The following is a 19,476-nucleotide window of genomic DNA, read 5'->3' on the forward strand; positions in this document are numbered from 1 at the left end:
GGCGGAACGATCGTTGCTCGCGTCCGGGTGGCGTTGTTGTCGTCGTTGTTCGGAAAACTCATCGAGCGACCGTTGTGTTTTCCAAGTGCGCATCCGCCACTCCAACGCATTCCCGTCGCTGCGCCATTCCCCGTGACTGCGGAACGGCGACCACGAATGCTCGAGAGAAAAAAAACGTCGTCATCGCGTCCTAACATCACGCGCACGCTTACATGTCGTTAAGTACTTCAACGGAGCGATTTACTCCGCGATTATTTACAATTGCACTACGAACGCGTTCCGTCGTCTCCCGGGACAACGAAAGGAGTCCGAGTGGTGCGCCTATGGGAAGCGTCTACGGGGATAACCCGATCGTTCCTCGGCCACCTCTCGGCCACCTCCGCGTCGTCCTGGTTCTGTCGCGAGGCGGAAACGTCGAGATCACCGTCTCGCCGTGTCCGACCTCGACGGCACTCGCGACAAGCCTCGCGCCGATCGTGCTCGTTCATTCCCCGCGACGGAGAATACATTTCTTATTTATAAATGCTACCTACTATCTAATACACATACTTACAAAACCGACGGCGTTAATCGCCCCCGGCCGATATACATGTACACTCGTTCGCGGAACGGTTCGCGCCCGATTTCCCCGATCTGGTTAGGAGAGCATCAATCGGCCACGACTCGAGTATCTCGATAATAAAAGTATGGACACCGTCGTATTTTAGCCGTCATATTTATGGGTTAGAACCGGAAGTTCACAGCCCTAATACGTGAATGTTTCGATATCATTAAAATAGTATAAAGCAAAATTATAAATATAAGATATAAAATAGTATAAACAAAATTAATAATTAATTTACAGTATTAATTACAGTATGAAACTCACAAGCTCGTTTTTCTTTTAACACGCTTCGTAGACTTCGTAGACACGGCGAATCTCTGCCTACGTTGTCACTCAGCTGATAACTAGTCGATTTCCAGCAAGAGATGCAAATCGACGCAAGTCTAGTTAATACAGCAAACACCAACTAGCAGTGACACAACATCAATGTTATAATTTACTCAACAATATAAATGCAACATAACTCGCATGTTACGTAATAGTTATATTGTTGAATGGAATATTGATGTTATGTTATCGTTAATTAGTGTTTACTGGATTATGTCGATTTTCGTCTCTTGCTGGAAAGCAACCTTTGACACATCCCAAACGGAAGCTAGCCCAAACATGACGGAGTCAATCAGAAATGAAATATGTGGTATTCCTACTCTTATTACTAGATACTTTAGTCACGATGATTGCGAGTAGCTAGTCATGAACTCTCGCGCGGTAATCGACTTCGACAAGAGCCGGGGTGACAGCGTACGAGACGTCACAACTGTAACGGAGGATTCGGGAGAAATGTCAGTATTTTTTCATACTTTTATCTCTATCGGGTAAGAGTATAACAAAGGGCCACTATTTACACCGTCTGTTGTCATTCGACTGCTGTCACGACCGATAACCGCGTAGGTTCGTGAGCCGTGGCTCGCGATGATGACCGTTTGATGTGCAGCCGGCTTGATCGGGGAAAAAAAAAAGAACGCGTACGAGCCGTTAAACAAACGAGTGCACGCAATATCTCCGATCGCGCGACCTCACGCGGGAAATCGCCGATCGCACGCTGGTCATACGAAGAGACGGCGTCGCCCACACACACACACACAATGTCGTGTATATAAAAGTATAAAATGCATCCAATCTGGAGTCGTCGTATATCTGGAGTCGTCGTCGTCGTTGGACGCGATCGGACGACTCGGACACGCCGCGCGCGCCATTGACTCGCGAGAGACTTCACCGACTTTCCTGAAACAACCTCCCGCCTACTCGAAACGTACAGCATCCTTTCTTGCGTGAGCCGCCGGAAATTGAAATGTCCCTGGTGCATTAACACTGTACTTCGGTACAATGACAACGCTTGCGGATACGGGTCTCACGAGAGAGAGAGAGAGAGAGAGAGAGTGTGTGAGAAGTGTATCGAGCGCGTGTCTCCCGCTCAATGGAAGGGAATGTGATTATGCATGTGAAACACAAGTAAATGAGATTAAATTAGCGGCGTCACTCGTCGGTGAGGTTCAACGGCGTATATCACACGTCATACGTGAGAGCACGCAGAAAATTTTGTCGCGCGAGCTACGTCAAGGCTGAGTAATTATATATAACAATCGTTAACGCGTTAAATCCGACGTGGCAGTTGGTCGTCTCAAAAAAGCGACGGTATTAAATATCGATTGCCGGATTCAAGGCGGTAATAATAACAATATTTGATCAGTCTTGAAGCGGCGTAAAATTAGACAGATCCGAGCAATGAGATTCATTCGTTGCGGTCCCAGATGGTGCGTGCATTATTTATAAAATGTTTTAACACATATTTAAAAATATAGATATTAAATATCTTATAAATACCCGAATGTCCAGGAAAGTCAGGTCATGAGGAAGATTTATGATAAATATTCAAAAATATTCATGATAAATATTTATGATAAATATTTTTCGCAAATAATTAAAACACGGTTTTACTTAAGTGAAATCATGCTTTCATTATGTGAAAAATATGCTCCATAAATATTTTTGAATATTTATCATAATCTTTCTCATACCTGATTTTCCCGGACATTTAAATATTTACGAAACGTTTAGTATCTATATTTTTGAAACATTATACGCTAGCTGGGGGAATCTAATCTTCTCGAGGATTCTCTTTGAAATAACAATCGACGTGAGTCGTCTCGACTCGCTAAACGTATACGTTTTTACACGATAGTTCCTAACATGAAATGGGGCAAAAGAAAAAGGAGAGAGAAAGACCGCCCGGTCCTTCTCCGTTAAATGTTAGCGAGGGGGGACGAGTGAAATGGGCACGAGAGAGAGCGATATCTCGCGCAAGGCATCCATCGTTCTCGCTGGTAACCTCTCCCTCCCGCTCGGGAGAGACCGTATCATCGATGGATATTCGTTCATTCACCGGCACGCGCACACACAGGCACGCAAAACACACACACTTTGATATCACTGCCTGGAATCATTACACTCGGATGGTGGTGGTCGTGGTGGTAGTGGTGGTGGTGGTGGTACTTTCACAACTGTTCCGACAGAATGATCACTCTGAGCGTCTGGACATTGTCGTTGTCGAGAAGTTTGTTGGACCCTTTGAACGATACCTCGTCCTCCTCGAGACCCTCGACTGCCGTGTGCTCGCATCCTTCCGCCTCGGCCCTTTCCTCCCCCGGCAGAGCGTCCTCGTCGTCGTCGTCTTCTTGTTCCGTGCTTCCTTTCGCGAGCAGCGAGTCGCGAGACGCCTTAATTGGGCCGGTCATCACATCGACCGGCGAGTCGAGCGGCGCCGCCGGATGCTCCAGGATCTCCTTCGAGCGCCTCGCCTGCGGTTGTCCTCGCATAATCGGGCTCCCGGTCGTCGTGCTCAACGACGACGACGACGTTAGCGCGTCGAGCAGGTTCATGGCGGTGGGGTTGGCGGGGGTGTACTTGGCGGTGAATTCCGGGGACCTCCGCAGCCGGACGGCGAACGAGTCCGTGTCCGCGCAACGGCTCGGTAACAAGGACGGTCCCCTGGAGGAATCGTTCCGAGGACGGCGCAGAGAGGGTCCGGGCGAGAAGGACGACAGATGCGGTAGCCTCTCCGTGGCTTTCGCGGAACCGTCGAACTGCGTCCGCGGACTGCCGCCGGGCACCTGGAGCTCCACGGGGTGGCCTCTCACGATCTCATCCGCTGGCCCTTCCGAGGACGACGACGGCTGTGACAGCGGACGACACGCTCCGTCGAACACATTCCGAGGATTCGCGTCGGCGTCCACTTGGAAACCTTCGCCTCGCGGCGTCGCCTGCTCGCTCTTCCCGACGTCGAATGCACTCGTCATCGCGGCCACCGCGTCATGCTCCTCCGAGACGCCGGCGTTGCCCTCCTCCTCCAGCTGGTCGACGGCCTCCGGGACCGCCTCGAGGAGTCCCGCGCGATCGAGTCGCAGGGACACGACGGTGCGCGCGGCGACGTCCTCCGCGCCGACGAAGGACGCGCGAGGACGCTGGCACATCGCCGCCGCCTCGGTCTCGGCGATCTCCAGCAGGCCGGACTTGCCGACTCGCCGAACCGTCATCGGCTCCGGCGCGCCGTCCAGGTCGCGGTCGTACGTCAGCTCGTGGCGAGCGTAATAATCGTCCGCGGGTAACAACGGCGCGTCGACGTCGTAGAGCATCTTGCGTTGCGCGAAGTGGTGCGACGAGAGCAGCGGGGGTGGCGGCGGCGGCGGATGCATAGGAAGACCCAGTTGCGAGATCGCAGCCGACGGCGACGTGGGCGTCCGCGTCTGGAGCGGCGCGACGGAGAGGTTCTCGAGGACGATCTCCATACGATGGTGATGCCGATGGCGATGATAATGGTGTTGGCGATGCTGCGGCGTCAACGTATGACAAACGGGGGCCTGCTGCTATAGCCAAGTAGTGCGCGTGTTTCCGGCTCGTGAGCCGGTAGGCAGATCTCAAACGATTATCTCCCTGATGATTCTACGGCCGCGGCTGTTGGGCGTGGAGTAGCCCGACTCGAGGCTCTCGTCGTACGACAGGCTTACCTGTTGCGGCGGCTTAGTGTCCTCGTCGTAATTTTCCTGATACGGCAAGCCGGACACGTCGTAAGGCGAGTCTGTCGAACACACAGCGGACGATTAGTATGATAATGCCGAGCGGGAGTGGCTCGGAAGAGCGAGAGAGAGCCAGGGGAATTGTTATGTTCCAGCAGGGAACGGGAGATAAATCGCTGGGAAATTATAAAGCTAGATGGAAGAACAAAGTGTCGAGGGGATGTGGAATCGGCAAAAACCGAGAGGGAGACGCGAGAGGCGCGGAAACGTCGGCACGAGCGGCTAATCCGAGCGGGACTCTCTCGCAGTTGGCCGGGAAGGAACAATAGAAGGGTGGCAGGGGGATGTTTTCCGGGGAAACGAGCCTCCAAGGGTAGAGAGAAAGGAGGTGTATCGGCGGGAGCGGCACGCGGTGGTGGTCGCGCGGAAGATCGATGTAACCGTGCGATATAATCTATAACGCTGCAGCGGAGAGACTGGCACGCACGGCGGCGGTAATATAGGGACTGTCATTAGAAGGCCAGCTCTGCTCCGGAGGACGGGAGGAGTCACGTGAAACGATCGTAAGGGTAATACTGACCAACGTGTTTCTGAGACTTGACGACGGTGGCGAAGGGCTCCGTGCAGAACTGCTGCCGGCTCAGATTATGGCTCTCCCTGTAATCCTCCCGCTGCGGCAGATAATGAGGGTGCGTGGGGTAATCGGACTCCGTCGTGCCGTAGCCGGTGAGATCGTACGGCTGGCTCACGCCGTTCGCCGCCGCCGATTTCATTTGCCATATGGAGTCCTGCGAGTTGACGGAACCGCCGTTGTTCGAGTTCGAGTAACTGTTGTCCATGTAGCCCATGTTCACGCCTGCAACGCGGACAATACCAACGAGATTCGTGCGCATTGATTCTTTCCTTTCACGCGCAGCGTTCACGCGCGGCGATTTCGCCTCGGCGAGTTTATTTACCGTTGATGTTGTGATTCGGCTGGTGATAGCCGTATCCCGGCTGTGAGTAGGCGGGAGTCTTCGAGTCCTCCATGGCCAAGGCGTGATCCAAGCTGTGCTCCAAAGCCTTGTTCTCGGCGTAGTACGGCGGTGGTGGCTGAGTTTGTTGACCGTTACCCGCCACGAGGCTCGGTCGGACGCTGCCCAAAGCAAACGAGGCGTTTCAACGGTGCCAATTGGAGTTCGAACGACACGACGCGAGGCAACGTGTCGCCCGATCGCGTAATGTGCGGTATGATATGTAATTTCGTAGCGTGCGACAGCGGTAGATTCACTCACGTGTTCGAGTCCATCTCGTAATCCTTCGCTTTCGTCGCGTGCTTCCGCCGGCATCGGCAGAACAGCAGTAGCAGAGCCGCGAACAGCAGGAACACCGCTCCGCTTACTATCAGCGCGATTAAAGTCGGCATCGTGAGAGCGCCGGATTGCGCGATATACGACGGCCCAACTGCGAAGAGAAATTGAGGACGTTGAACTCGCAAAAGTGCACGGAAAAAAAAATTATATCAATTCAAGACTCATATTCTTTCACATATAAGCAAGAATATGTAATCTTATATGAAGATAAAACTTGATTTCACACACACGTGAAGAAATTCTATATAGTTCCGCTAAAAATATCATGTTCTTATTATCGAGGACAAATTTGCATGAATTATGAGAAAAAATATCGGACAGAAAGAACGATATTTTCAAACTGATACTATTCTTAATTTGGCGATATCGTATTTTCTATTCTCAATAAAGTGAATGTTCCAGTTAGTGACATCAGTCGCATGCGTCCTTCTTAATAAATCCAATAATAAAGTTCCACATTTATTCGAAAAAAATGTGTCTCTACTCTAAATTTCATATATTATTTGTTATAACAAATTTCGAATAAAATATATAGTATATTGGCTCACTGACAAATATCCTATATATGGTGACAAGAAAACGTCAAAATACAAAATAAAATGTCTATTGTTTGCATAAATATATCATATATTCACGTGAATTGCAAAATATGCTTCATTTGTACATATATTTGTACGAAATAAGTATATTTGTGCATTTTTTAAATTTTTTAAGCTTCTTACTTACGAAGTCGCAACACTTACATTATTTTTACTATTTTATGCCAATAATAAGTCGAATATTTAATAAGAATTGTTGTTATATTTAACAAAATTGTTGCCGCGCCACTATAGAGCTTCCCCGTTTATAAAGGTTATATATAACACGTGTATTATTATTATAATTTATTAATTTATTTTCACGATGAGGTTACTTTGTTACTAATTGGGACGAAGTCTAATTCACTTATTCTCCTCTCAATTCATGAAAATTATTCTCGGATAACATGAATATATTTGTAATATTTCCTATACAGATATTTCCTGATAGAAACATAGTCGCTACGACATATTTCACTTCTAACTTCATATATTTAACATCTGTCATTATTTTAAGATATAGAATTGAAGTAAAATTATAATAGTCAAATTAATTTTATCCGGCAAAGACGTTCGCTAGATTGACATCGCTGCTTTTGAATTACAGCTTATTAATGAATTATTATGAAATTTCGCGTCATTCGTAAGCTATGAAAGAGGTGTCCGTTTGCGAAGCAGAAACGACCATCGGTTTAAATAGTTCACTGCCTGGAGTCACTTCTTCGATTGTTAAGAGATTTTCCGTTATTATATAATACAAGTCACGTTAGAAAATCTCGCGAATGATTCACGAGTCGTTCGCGCGGTGTTACCACGGCCGGGAATATAAGCGACCTCACTTCGTGACGAAAGGAGCAAAAAGCGCCGCGGCGTCGAACTTACTCTCGGCTTCCGTGTAATCGCCGCACTTCTGCCGGTCGGCCTTGAGACACAGCCTGACTCTGAGCCGGGGCTCGGTGTCGGGCGCTTCAGGATCGTCCAATATTCCCTCCCTCTGAGTCGGCGCGCTCCCGAGGACCTCGAGAGGCCACTCGTCGACGATTCGCCAGGCGGTGTCCGCGCCTCCGTCGAATTTCTCGATGGACGCCACCAAGGCCAAGCACGTGGGGCCCACGTTGATGGCGAGGGTGCTGCTCTCGGGGTCGTAGCTCACCCTCAACGGCGCGGGTATCTTGGCGACCGCAGTGGTGGCGGTCACCTCCTCGGAATAGTCCGAGTGATTCTTCGTGTTGTAGACCTTCACCTTGAAGGTGTAGGTTTGATGTTGCTCGAGATTGGTCACGTTGCATGGATTCGATCGGTGACAATCGAGCTCGAGCCATTGGCCGGCCGGTCCGCGCGGTGGCGCGCAGTCCGGCGCGACCACCTCGTCGGCGGCCGCGACTCTTCTGTAAGAGACGAAGTACTTGGTGATGGGTAGGCCACCGTCGAAGCCCAATTGCCACAATAAGGCGACATGTGTGGGTCCAATGTCCATGGCAGTGATGTTGGTTGGTCTCTCTGGCGCGCCCTTCGGCTGCAGTCTGATGTGGGAGGTGACGCTACCTTGAGCGTTCACCACGCGGCAGTTGTAGTCGCCGTAATCGGCCTCGCGGATATTGTTGATCTTGAGCAGGGACATGTACACGTCGTAGTTGTCGTTGGTGGTGATGATCTCGTAGTGGCTGTCGCTGGAGGAGCCCTGAAGCGTCGCTGCGTTGTTACCGTAGCTCCATTGGAACTCGGGCTTCGGCCACGCCTGGACCTTGCAGACCACCTCGGCGGTCTCGCGGAGGTTGTACGCCACTTTGCCGTGTTCGTGGAGTATTATCGGCTCGTGCTCCACCTTGAGCATCATCGTGGATTCGACTTTCTTCACCTCGTTCACGAAGACACAGGTGTACTTGCCGCGATCGCCCGCCACGATCTCGTCGGTCTGCGGACGAGCGTGACCCAAAAAGCTCAGCGTGGAATTTACGGTTATTACGTTACCGTGGCCCTCCGACAACGACGTAGTTACTTTGTAGAGCCTCTCGTCGGCCGTTAATTCTTGATCGTCCTTCAGCCAGCGCACGCTAGGCCGTGGTTTGCCCTGCGCTACGCAGGATACCTGGAACGACGACTCGCCGACTCTGCGATAAAGCGGGAAGACGTAACATTATTAGGAGCTTACCCGCCGAAGATAAATCTTATTCTAGTCGACGGAGACACTTTATTCGACGGTAAAAGTCGCGACGCTTCGGCGGGAATAATAATTGAGGAATAATCATTATTATCTCTCATAAAGTAATTTAATAAGAACAATAATAATAATATTGAGGGATGCTACAGGCATTAACGAACAATTGACAAGCATCGATAACGTGGACTATCCATTTTATCATTTTATTTGGATCCAATATTATTTGAACGGTAAAATTTTTTTTTTCAATGCAGAACAATACTTGTGATCGATTGAGCGCATTCGTAAAGTCTTCCGCAAACTTTTCTTTTATTTGAACAATCAATAAATAGCCGTAACGTGAACAAAATCGAGAGAAAGGATAAGTTAAAAAGGAAGGTTACGTGTTATGTTAATTTCACGATTATTTATTGACTGTTAGAACAAAAGGAAAGTTTCCGAAATATTTTCCAAACGTACGCGCGCGCGCACACACACACAATGGACCGCAAGTGTCGTTTGATGGACACATCCCTTTGCCTCACCGTACTTCGCGAGAATTTTGGGTATGCGTTTTCTCGCTTCTGACGTCATCAAGCAAGACGACTGCAGCGAGAGACCAGGAGAGCCTTAAGTGGAAATTCCAGCGAACGCAACGACCGAAATCGGCGAAGTTTCACGGCACGGTCTCTTCCTTCTAGACACTCGTGAGTAAAGCGATTCCCCAACACGAAAAAAACAATTCCGTCGATGTAACTGAATTTTCCGTTGCCTGGGGACGAAAATACGGTTGTGACGACAGAAAGATTGCCGTAGGGGGTTTCTATTCAGTCAATCGCTCTCAGTTGTCTCAACCGAGTTTTGCAACGCAGCTGCAAAACGAACGTTCGTGCAGTCGCGATAACGGAAACATCATTCCTCGTCATCGAGTCTTCGTCTGGCCGCTGTTCAGTCGCAGGAGAACCGAAGAATATTTCTCATGTACTCACTTCCTCGTGATGTGGGGCTGCAGCTTGGTGAGTATCTTTGGCGGTTGGTGAACGGTGAGATTCACCGAGGCTGCCTCGCCGATACCGATCTCGTTGATGGCGTAGCACTTGTAGGTGCCCTCACTGCCGAGATGCACCGAGTCGATCTCGTACCTCGATCCGGAAGGTACCGGCGTGCTTGCGCCGCCCTCGCCTTCCTTCCACCACGTGTACTGCGGCTCCGGATAGCCGGCCGGGTTGGCCATGCACGTGAGAGTAACCCGCGAGCCTTCGACGGCGACCGGCGAGTCCGGCGTCACCCTGGCCGGGCCGGGTTTGTGTCGCACCCTCACGGTCACGGTGGCGGAGGCCGAGTGATTCCTGCGCTCCCCGCCGCTCGGGTGGATCGTGTTGACGGCGCGGCACGTGTAATTGCCGGTGTGATCCGCCGTGACTCGGCTCAGTCGCAGGATCAGGCCCGATTGTCGGAACTCCGGCCGGCCGTCGCGCAGCCACTCGACCACCGACGGCTGAGGATTGGCGGACACGTTGCAGTGAACGGTCACGCTGTCCTCGACGTCGGTCACTCTGACGGGGTCGCCTTCGATCGATACCGTGGGCGGGTAGAGCACGTCCAGCAACAAGGACGATTCGCCGACCTTTTCGAGGTTGTTGTTCGCCTGGCACGTGTACCGGCCGGCGTCCTGCAGCGTGACCTTGGATATCATGTACTGGAAGTTGGTGTCGATGAACGTGCCGTCCCGTGTCCAACGCACCTCCTGCACCGCCGGCTTCGAGTCCACGTGGCACACGATGTTCGCGGTGCCGTTCACCTCGACCTTCATCGGATTCTCCGGGCCGACGGTGACGCGGGGGAAGTACTCGACGTCGAGGGTCACCGACGCGTCCAACGTCTCACCCTCGCGCATCGCCCGGTTCCTCACCACGCAACGGAAGGTCGTACCGTCGTCCTCCTGCGTCGGCAGCATCTTCAGCTCCATGCCTTTGCTCAAGAAGGTGTTGTTGTTGCCGCGGTACCACCACACCTCCGGCTCCGGGCTGCCGCCGGTGGTGTTGCACGTCAGCACGAGCTCCTTGCCCTCGACGACGCGGTTCCGGGAGAGCCGTATCGTCGGCGGGCCCGGCACCCGCAGCACCGTCAGTATTATGAACTTCCGGTACAGGTCGTCGCCGGAGATTGCCTTCACCCGGCACTCGTATCTGCCGTTGTTGCTCTCGTACGACACGTTCTTGATCTGCAGGTCGTAACGGCCCTGCGCCAGGTTCATGAACACCTTGTAGTTCGTCGGCGACAACGACTTGTCGTCGATCGCCGCGTTGTCCACGTTGTTCGACGTGCGGACGAGCCAATAGCACGTGACGTTCTGCCGCGGCGACGGGAACCGGCACTGCAGCTGCAGCTTCGAGCCCTCGTGCGTGTCTATGTTCTGGAATTCCTCGGACGGCTCGGCTGCGGCTCTCACGGGGGCTGAAACAGAATGAACGAGCTCGTTAAAGCCACAATCGCTCACGATAACGCGGTTATTATCGGCGGTTGTAAATGACACGTCGGCTGGAAAAGACGGCCGACGACAATCGCGAGGGAAGAGATAACCGGCCGCAAGCAGCGATGGCGTATCTTCAGCGCTTTAATATCCATGTTACGCTTCCGTGTGCCTTATTATTTTCCCCTCGGGCCGCATCGAGTGACCATAGTCAGTGACATCGCGCGATCGAACGCGGTCACGGTGACCCGATAACCCGATGACCCTACGAGGAAATCGACCGCGAGGGAAACGCTCGATGGCTAAGAATCGATCGGCTTCTCTCTCTCTCTCTCTCTCTCTCTCTCTCTTTCGTCCGTATACTTTTTGCTCGCGTACACGCGTTTTCCATTAAGCCAGAAATAAATTCACGGCGCACAGTGCGTCGGCGAGGTGAGCTGCGTGGGCGAGGGCGATAATGCGATACAAATTACCTGTCGGGAGTCAACCTAGTTTTAGGTTCACCGACTCCGCGCCGGGTCTCCGTCTGCCTTCTGCACAATTAACGCCAAGCTGCCGGTACCGTCTCGCAGCAGTTGACAATGCCGATTGTCGACGAGCGCGAGAACGCGCGTTCCTGGCATGATTAACGCAAGTGAGAAATAATACGCCGGCATTTAGCGACGCGAAAGGCGTCGGACTTTCGCGCTTCGTGCATCTCGCATTTACGAAATAATGAACACGCGAAAATGTTCGTCGCCGCCCGCGTGCGCACCCGCACTCGCTCTAGCGTGAATTCCTGTCTTTACGCGGAAGTAGCGTAGTGCCGTTAGAAACAGGAGAATCCAGGACGACGTCCCGCGGAGAATAGCTTATCCTTGCTCTCATCGTCGTCGTCGTCGCCGTAAACTGTCCAATTAAAGTGCCACAACCGACACTGGTTTTAAGCTATAAACAATTAATTTTCAAGAAAGAGACGGAGCGACTCGAGACAATTATATAATTCGAGTAAATAAATCGTATTAAAACTTGGTCTCATTATGGTGGTGTGCGATCACCTTTCATGTCTAGTTATACAAAACTGTGTTCTATTGTGTTCTTTAAGTACTCAGCTATACGTCAATATTTGAGAAGGAGGATCGAAGGATGTATCATGGCGGAAGATGGTCATTTTCAACAATTTATTTAATTGTTTAATTTTTAATCTTGGATTATTTTAGCTATTATATTTTTGAAATATCATCCCTAATGTGTGTGTGTATTAGAAGCTTACATTAAGTTTCAATGAAATATTCTAAAGCCATCCGACATTTACATTTCCTGCAAATTTCAACACTCTATTTTGGAAATTAAACTGTTTAGGACATATGTTTGTGTGAACATTTTTATTTGAATTAAACCAAAAAATCGCTCCCTTAAGTATAGCTGAGTATTTAAAGAACATTCTGTATAGATTTACGGAGAGATATAATTGTTATTTTTAACTTGATGAACTAACCAAACATACAAGCTCCTATCTACATTTTTTTTAAATGTACATTGAAGCGCTTTCCCTATAAAAAATATCCGATATGAACAAGTTCATTGAATGAAAATAATTCGAGCATGAGTATCCATATATTCATATGCGTTTCGTGTGCAGAATTTACAATAAAAAATCGTAAATGCTATACTTCGAAAGCGGTAATCGAGAAGAAAGCAATTCCCTTTACAAGCGTGTATTTCAAGATACAGACGTTCGTGTTGTACATCTGCCGCTTTATCTTAAAGCAATATACGTGCTTCGCGAGCGCAAGCGCGCGCGAATTAAAATTGGATCTTAATGTCGTTAAAAAGGAATCTCTAAAGCAAAAAAAAGATACTTCACGTTCTAACGCTATTTTTGTGTCGCGCGAAACGAACGTTACAAACAACATGTCATTCCTGCCCATCACCATCGTATTCTGCAACGTTCGTTCAGTGGATATAAATTACGTGAAATTTTATATAATTTTTCATGTAAATCAAGAGATATACATAGAAAAATTTAGTTTTAATTAAAAACTGTAATTTCGTGATCAGGGATGGAAATACTGACGTGAAATTAAAAAGTACTTCGCCAAAAATAATTTGCACCGATTTCAGTTATAATTATTATTTCAAACCGGCGGATCGTTTCATTAAACGTTTCTCGATATGTTCCCGGGCCATTTAAGCTCAAATCAAATTGGGCCATTCTTCTAACGAGCTTCGATTCTCTGCGCGTCTTGCAAAGACATCATTTTTAATTGCTCGACGATTCCGTAATATATTTCGCATACGCATGATGCGTAATATATTTTTGACATGTTCCTACATTTTACATGTTATAACACACAAGAGAGAGAGAGAGAGAGAGAGAGAGAGAGAGAGAGAGAGAGAGAGAGAGAGAGAGAAGGTCTAACATGATTCTCGTGGGTCATCTCCATAGAGCTCCGTTATTATAAAGATCGATTTTGGCACGGCGCAGCGTCGTGGTATTTCACTATCGTAACGAAACATCGAATGTCGACACAAATCATCGCGAAAATCGAATATCACAGCGCGGTGACGTTGAAAACTAATAGTTCCGCACTGTCGTGACCACGAATGTCGCAATATTTATGATTGGTTCTTTCCCGACACTGGTTAATGTTAACCAAAGTTAACCAAACGCCACTTATAAATCATGATCACAATTACGAAACCAGCAAAATGAGAAATTGCACCGGGAAAAGAAAAGGAAAGAAGAAACGAACGCACACCGGAGCGGCGGTGGATGCTTAGAATGTTGTCTATTCGAATGCTTCCATAGAGACTCATAACATTCAACAATGAAGCTCATGACGTATACGTTACAGCGTACGTCTCGTCACGGTTTCGTATATTCAAATGGGGGAACCCTATGAACCAGTTGCGTTCGTCTGCACGTCTCGCTGTCGGGACGCATCTAACTTACCTCGCCATTCAAGCCGGAATTTTCAGATCCGCCATGAATAAGCGGTACGTTATGCCGATGTGCTGATGATACATAATGGCATTAGAAAAGAAGAAATCCAAGTATCCATCCACGAAATTAAGGCTTCCGTGTGTCCTCGCAGCGGCCATTTTGTTTTATGACGTCAAAAGCGAGAAAATCCGTGCCAGGAATTCTCGCGGGGTGTACGTTCAAATAAAAAGGTGTACAAAGTGATATTTGCGAACGATTCAGCGCATTCCTGTGAAATACTCCGAACACCTTCCTTTTGCTCGAACAATCAATAAATGCTGAAATTAAGAGAATGCCATACTTGAAAACCTTATCGACAGACTGGTTTTTTTTTTGTTGCAAAGTTTACGTCTTATTGGTTGCGCAGAATTATAAATGTTTTTACTCAATGAAAGTACGTGGTAAAATAGATTGAAGCGTTGTTCAATATATGACGAAAACGAGGAAAAATTTCCAAGTGACATCTCCAGTCCCGTTGTCAGCGTAAATATTTACGTGATATAGAAATCCCGCGGTTTGTACGTATCGAATGTGAAAAAAGGTACAAAAAGTTTTGCAGACAAATTTTTATATATCTTGGTTCGATTTTCCGTTGGATATGGTAAAATAAAGTAGGACACGCTCATATTTATACCGCGCTACATCTATATAAGATCTATATGTACGAAAAATATAAAAAGAGTAGCGTGATCATGTCAATGTCTACGTAACATTTTAAGGATCGTCTCTACATTATTAATGTTTATCAAACTCGTCATCGACTGTGACGTTTCAACGTGACAAAATCGCACGAGAAAAGGTAGATAGATTAAAAGAGAAGATTGCTTGTCATGTTAATTTTACGGTTATTTCTCGATTGTTAAAGCGAAAGGAAAGTTTTCCGAATATTTTACAAACATGAATGCCGAATCAATCACAAGTGTCATTTGACGAACGCATCCTTTTGTTTCGAAATATTTCGCAGGAATTTCGGACATCCGTTTTTGACGTCATCCAGCATGACGACTGCAGCGAAGGACCGGGAGCCTCGCCGGGAACAACGACACGTGGTCGAAATGTGAAGACCACCCCGTCGACTTCTTGACGAAGGTGGATATCCGCGTATATAACGGGTATTCAAATCCCCGACGAACTTCCCGGAGAATCGTCTTTAGCATGTTCGCTGAAACAAACGGTCGATCGATTCCTCACGATGCTCGAGGGACTCGAAGAAGCGGGACTTCTCATCCGTCTGTTAAGTACCGTTCGTGAACTATCATGCACACATGCACGCTATTACACAGCGTAGTGCTATTGGTCACGAGGCGCTATCGAGTGGTCGCGAAGAACGGCCAGGTTTTTCGCGGCGAACGTATCTCCTCATTGGGTCGTGTAACGGTAAAGCCACCGGTCGGTTAACGCTATTGAGGAACGTCCTCTTCCGCTGCGAGCCATTTTATTTGGAAATGTCGGCGTACCCGGTCTCTCTTTCGCGCTCTCTCGCGCTCGCACGCGACAAGAGACGTTTATCTTGCTCCTTCCCGATTTATCCGTCTACGACCCGTTTGATTGTTCGCCCGCTCGTTCATTCATCTGTCCGTCCACCTGTCCGTCCATCTAACCGTCCATCCGATCGTCCGTATTCGTCGAATCCGGCGAATTCGCTTGTGTGTCCGTTCGATGCGCATTGTCCTATTATTTTCCACCGACAATCTTCGCTCGCTTCAACGAAACGTTCCTTCTAGCCCTTTTACCCGCTGACGTGTTCGTCCCGGGTACCGATTCCCGATTCGCGGCTTGCCCGAGAAAGCTTGCCCCATTACGATATTACATTCTTACGCGTGAATAAGTCCCGGCAGCTTGCGATTTTTAGACAAAGCGGCCGATCGACCGGGGATTTCGCGAGACTCGCGCGCGCGACTTCGACGACGGGCGAATATATCTCCGAAGTGGTGCGCTATTGAAAAAACCTCTCTCGCGCGTCTTCGGCTCTCTTGAGAATTTATCGGAATCTACTGAGAAATCCATCGGAGAGTACTGTGATTAAAGCGCACAAATGTTCTGTGTGTACGCGTTCGTTTACGATCGAGCGACAAAATTGATTGAAAGGGCATCGGCGTGTGCGAAAATTCGAACGAAGTTACGCGAGAGAATGCGCGATCGGAGAAATTATTATTTATTTGTCGTGTTGTATATGTGAGCGGGTTTCTCGCCCCGTTCTCCGCTCCGACGCTCCGCCAAGTTCTTCGGCAAGTTGCGTCTTCGCGAGATCGTCGCGTATCTAGTTTCTCTTTAAGCGTCCCGTCAATCACAATCGTTGTTGCAATTTGCCCTAAGGCGCGCACTCTCAGAAAGAGGGAGAGAGGGAGAGAGGGAGAGAGAGAGGGAGAATTTAAGCTGTTATATTGCTCAGTTCAACGAGCGAATTATATTGCCTTGCAAAATCAACTTTCCTCGCTAGGTTATTCCGCTCTGTTCTACATTTCCATCAAAGAGACTCTTACTTTTACTTAAATTCATTTCTATCTAACCGAGTTTCGTCGAGTAAAGAGCACGCTGCTTCGCTCCGTACAAGCCGCCGTTTGCGTGCGCCACGCGTTGCGTGAGCGATTTTTTCGTCGACATGATACGAGACACGGTCGTTTAGTCGTCAAAAACGGCGCATTAATCTTTACTGCACAGGGATCGGTGTCTAACGAGCGGGACGAAATTCCACAGCAGCGCAGGGGGATTTTATCGCGGAGTCGCGCGAGATTACGCGAGTTACCTTAGTGGAAATTGAACCTCGTCTGGGTGTCTAGCCACGAGGTAGTAAATTTGTGTCTAACGTCGCTACTGGCCAGTAATGTATCGCTCACTTCTTCCAGTGGCTAGATAATGGCTAGATAAATACGTTAGCTGACGGTTAAACAAAAAAAATTACGGTTACGAGGTGAAAAATTGTGACTAGGCGTCAGGCAGTGATGTAACGCTCACTTCTGCTTTTTCAGATTTTTATGGAATAATGTACCCTCAATTTTGATTTGCTACCTCATTTTTAAGTTAATTGGCCCGTAGAGTGCTGGATTTTCAGTGGCGATATTAAAAGGCCTTCATAACTTTATAAGTTTATTATTTATTGAAAAAGAAAAGACTTCTATAATTTTATTTAATTATCTAAGTAATAAATATTAACTTTGAGCGAAATTAAGACAAAGATACACAAAATATTACAATAATACAGATGTTATTTATTATTTACTTTTCTCATTAATGCTTTATTAACGTCGCTTTATAAACATCAATTAAGTTAACAGAAGTGCACACATAATAGAGAAAGTGGTAGGTAAATATTTAAATATGTATGTACACGTATCGCAGGCGCTACTATAATGTTTAAATTTGCAACGGCTATATTTTTGAAACAAAATGGTACAAAATTCTGAAACTTTTATATAATATGTCTATATTGGTTTTTAATACCACAGTAGTTTTTCATTAAATCCTAAATGTGGTTTAAAATAAATTAAAAACAGAAGTTAAAAATACGACATTACATATAACCTCGAGGAACACATATAAAGTGTTATCTTCAGTGCTTTATTAACGTCGCTTTATAAACATCAATTAAGTTAACAGAAGTGCAAATATTTCAGCTTCTGAATGACCATTAATTGTCTTACTTTACAGACGAGTAGATAGTATTTTTATCAATATGCAGTTAAAATTTAAAAAGACACTTAAGAAAATGGTTTGACGAACCAACTTTGATATGGAATGAATAGACAATGATTGTATCACTAAACCGATTTTATATTTGAGTGACTAATTTGGCAGTAACAAATTAGAAAGTATAACCTAGCCTGTGCTGAGTAGCTCTATTAACTTTTGACTCAGATCAGATATGTTTCTACTCGATATATTTACGTTATTTATATCTTTAATTGTCAATCGTCCGTAAGCTATATTCGTATATCTGCAGTTGACGCATAACGAGCTAGCACCGCGTATATATTCAAGGAAGTTTCTGCTTATACCGCGATTATGCGTGCCACGCGGCAGGGGGAGAGAGAGAGAGAGGAGTATGAAGGGGGGGGGGGGGNATCTCCCCTGGCGCCAACCCCTATAATATATCTTATTGTCGTACTTCTCTCCTTCTACCCTTTTCTCCATTCTTTCTTCGTTTCGCCTCAACGGAATCGCCTTTCTCGTTACCATCCCTTTGTACTCTTACTCCGTGGCTTTCCGCTTTTTTGTCAATTGCGTGATGGCGGATCTAAATTAAAGTCCCTTCCACAGCCCCGTCCCGTTTCCTTCCTTCTAAAACTTTCTCCCGTAATGAATGTTCAACGACGAGGAACGGTCGCACGTTAAACCTCGATTCGCATAACGGCTCACGCTCGCCATGCTCCCGTCGAAAGTATGACCGATCCTGTGCCTCTACGAGCACAGTCGATCGTGTATCTCACATCTGTCCGTTGCTAATACCGCATAGTGCCGTGCATTAATGGTGTTCCTTACCTTAGGCACAGCGATATCGGAAATTTCGAATTAGGTGTATTATTTCTGAATATTCGTATAAACAGCTTAGGAGCAACATTATCGGTCCATAGAGTAATCAGCCATAATACACGAATATTCAGAAATGATACGGCTAATTCGAAATTTCCGATATGATTATGGTCTGAGGACCAGGAAAGCATTAATGCACGGTATTGTACAGTTATGTGTACTATATTCTCTTTAGTTGAATCAGTGAAATGTCACTAATTGAATCAGTATTCTGCTGGTAATCAGTGAGTATTCACTAATTTTTAGTGGAATTTTCTTCCACTTAGTTCTTTTGCCTAATACTTCACTGGTTTTGGCCGGTGAAGATTCATAGCAAATCGCTGTTACGCGTCCCATTGCAGAAATATATGTAGACATCGTATATGCATAACAACAATATATCATATTTAGCGTAGTTTGTATGATAGCAGACTCAAGAGCGATTTCGAGTTCGGGTCCTTTCAGGAACTAAGCGTGTTTTTCAAATGCGATATAGATTAAATCAATTAAATATAATTAAGAATATTCCAGGCAAAATCACTGATAAAACTTTAAGAGTGGAATTAAGATAATGAGAAAGAAATAATAAATAATATCTTTTTCCACTGTTTCTGCGGTTAGATTTCTCCAATGGAAACAGTTGTTGCTATTAAGACTTTTGCAGCGAAATTTTATTGTATTTGCTGTGATATACTTCCCAGTAAATATAATACGACATATATTAGTTAGTCGTAATTTCCTATTCAACAATATAACTGTTATATAACGCGTGTATTATATATCACTCAGTTACACTGTTGAGTAGGAAATTGCAACTAATAAGTACGTTATATTGTCTTTGT

At 47.1% G+C, this 19,476-nt stretch overlaps 1 protein-coding gene across 1 annotated transcript in view; it reads right to left on the reverse strand.

The window, feature by feature from the left end:
• Window positions 1-4,510: 4,510 nt before the first annotated feature.
• LOC106744878 (hemicentin-2) overlaps window positions 4,511-19,476 on the reverse strand; it is a 36,929-nt gene continuing 21,963 nt past the window's right edge. The window contains exons 2-7 of the mRNA XM_014619993.1: window positions 9,677-11,144; window positions 7,430-8,658; window positions 5,892-6,060; window positions 5,574-5,752; window positions 5,198-5,473; window positions 4,511-4,679 (exon numbers count right to left, since the gene is read on the reverse strand). Coding sequence (XP_014475479.1) covers window positions 4,519-4,679; window positions 5,198-5,473; window positions 5,574-5,752; window positions 5,892-6,060; window positions 7,430-8,658; window positions 9,677-11,144 — 3,482 coding nt within the window. The 3' untranslated portion in view covers window positions 4,511-4,518. The remainder of the gene's footprint in view (window positions 4,680-5,197; window positions 5,474-5,573; window positions 5,753-5,891; window positions 6,061-7,429; window positions 8,659-9,676; window positions 11,145-19,476) is intronic.

The sequence above is a fragment of the Dinoponera quadriceps genome, unplaced genomic scaffold, assembly GCF_001313825.1.
Source record: "Dinoponera quadriceps isolate SergipeBrazil2010 unplaced genomic scaffold, ASM131382v1 scaffold1308, whole genome shotgun sequence".
NCBI classification, from domain to species: Eukaryota; Metazoa; Arthropoda; class Insecta; order Hymenoptera; family Formicidae; genus Dinoponera; species Dinoponera quadriceps.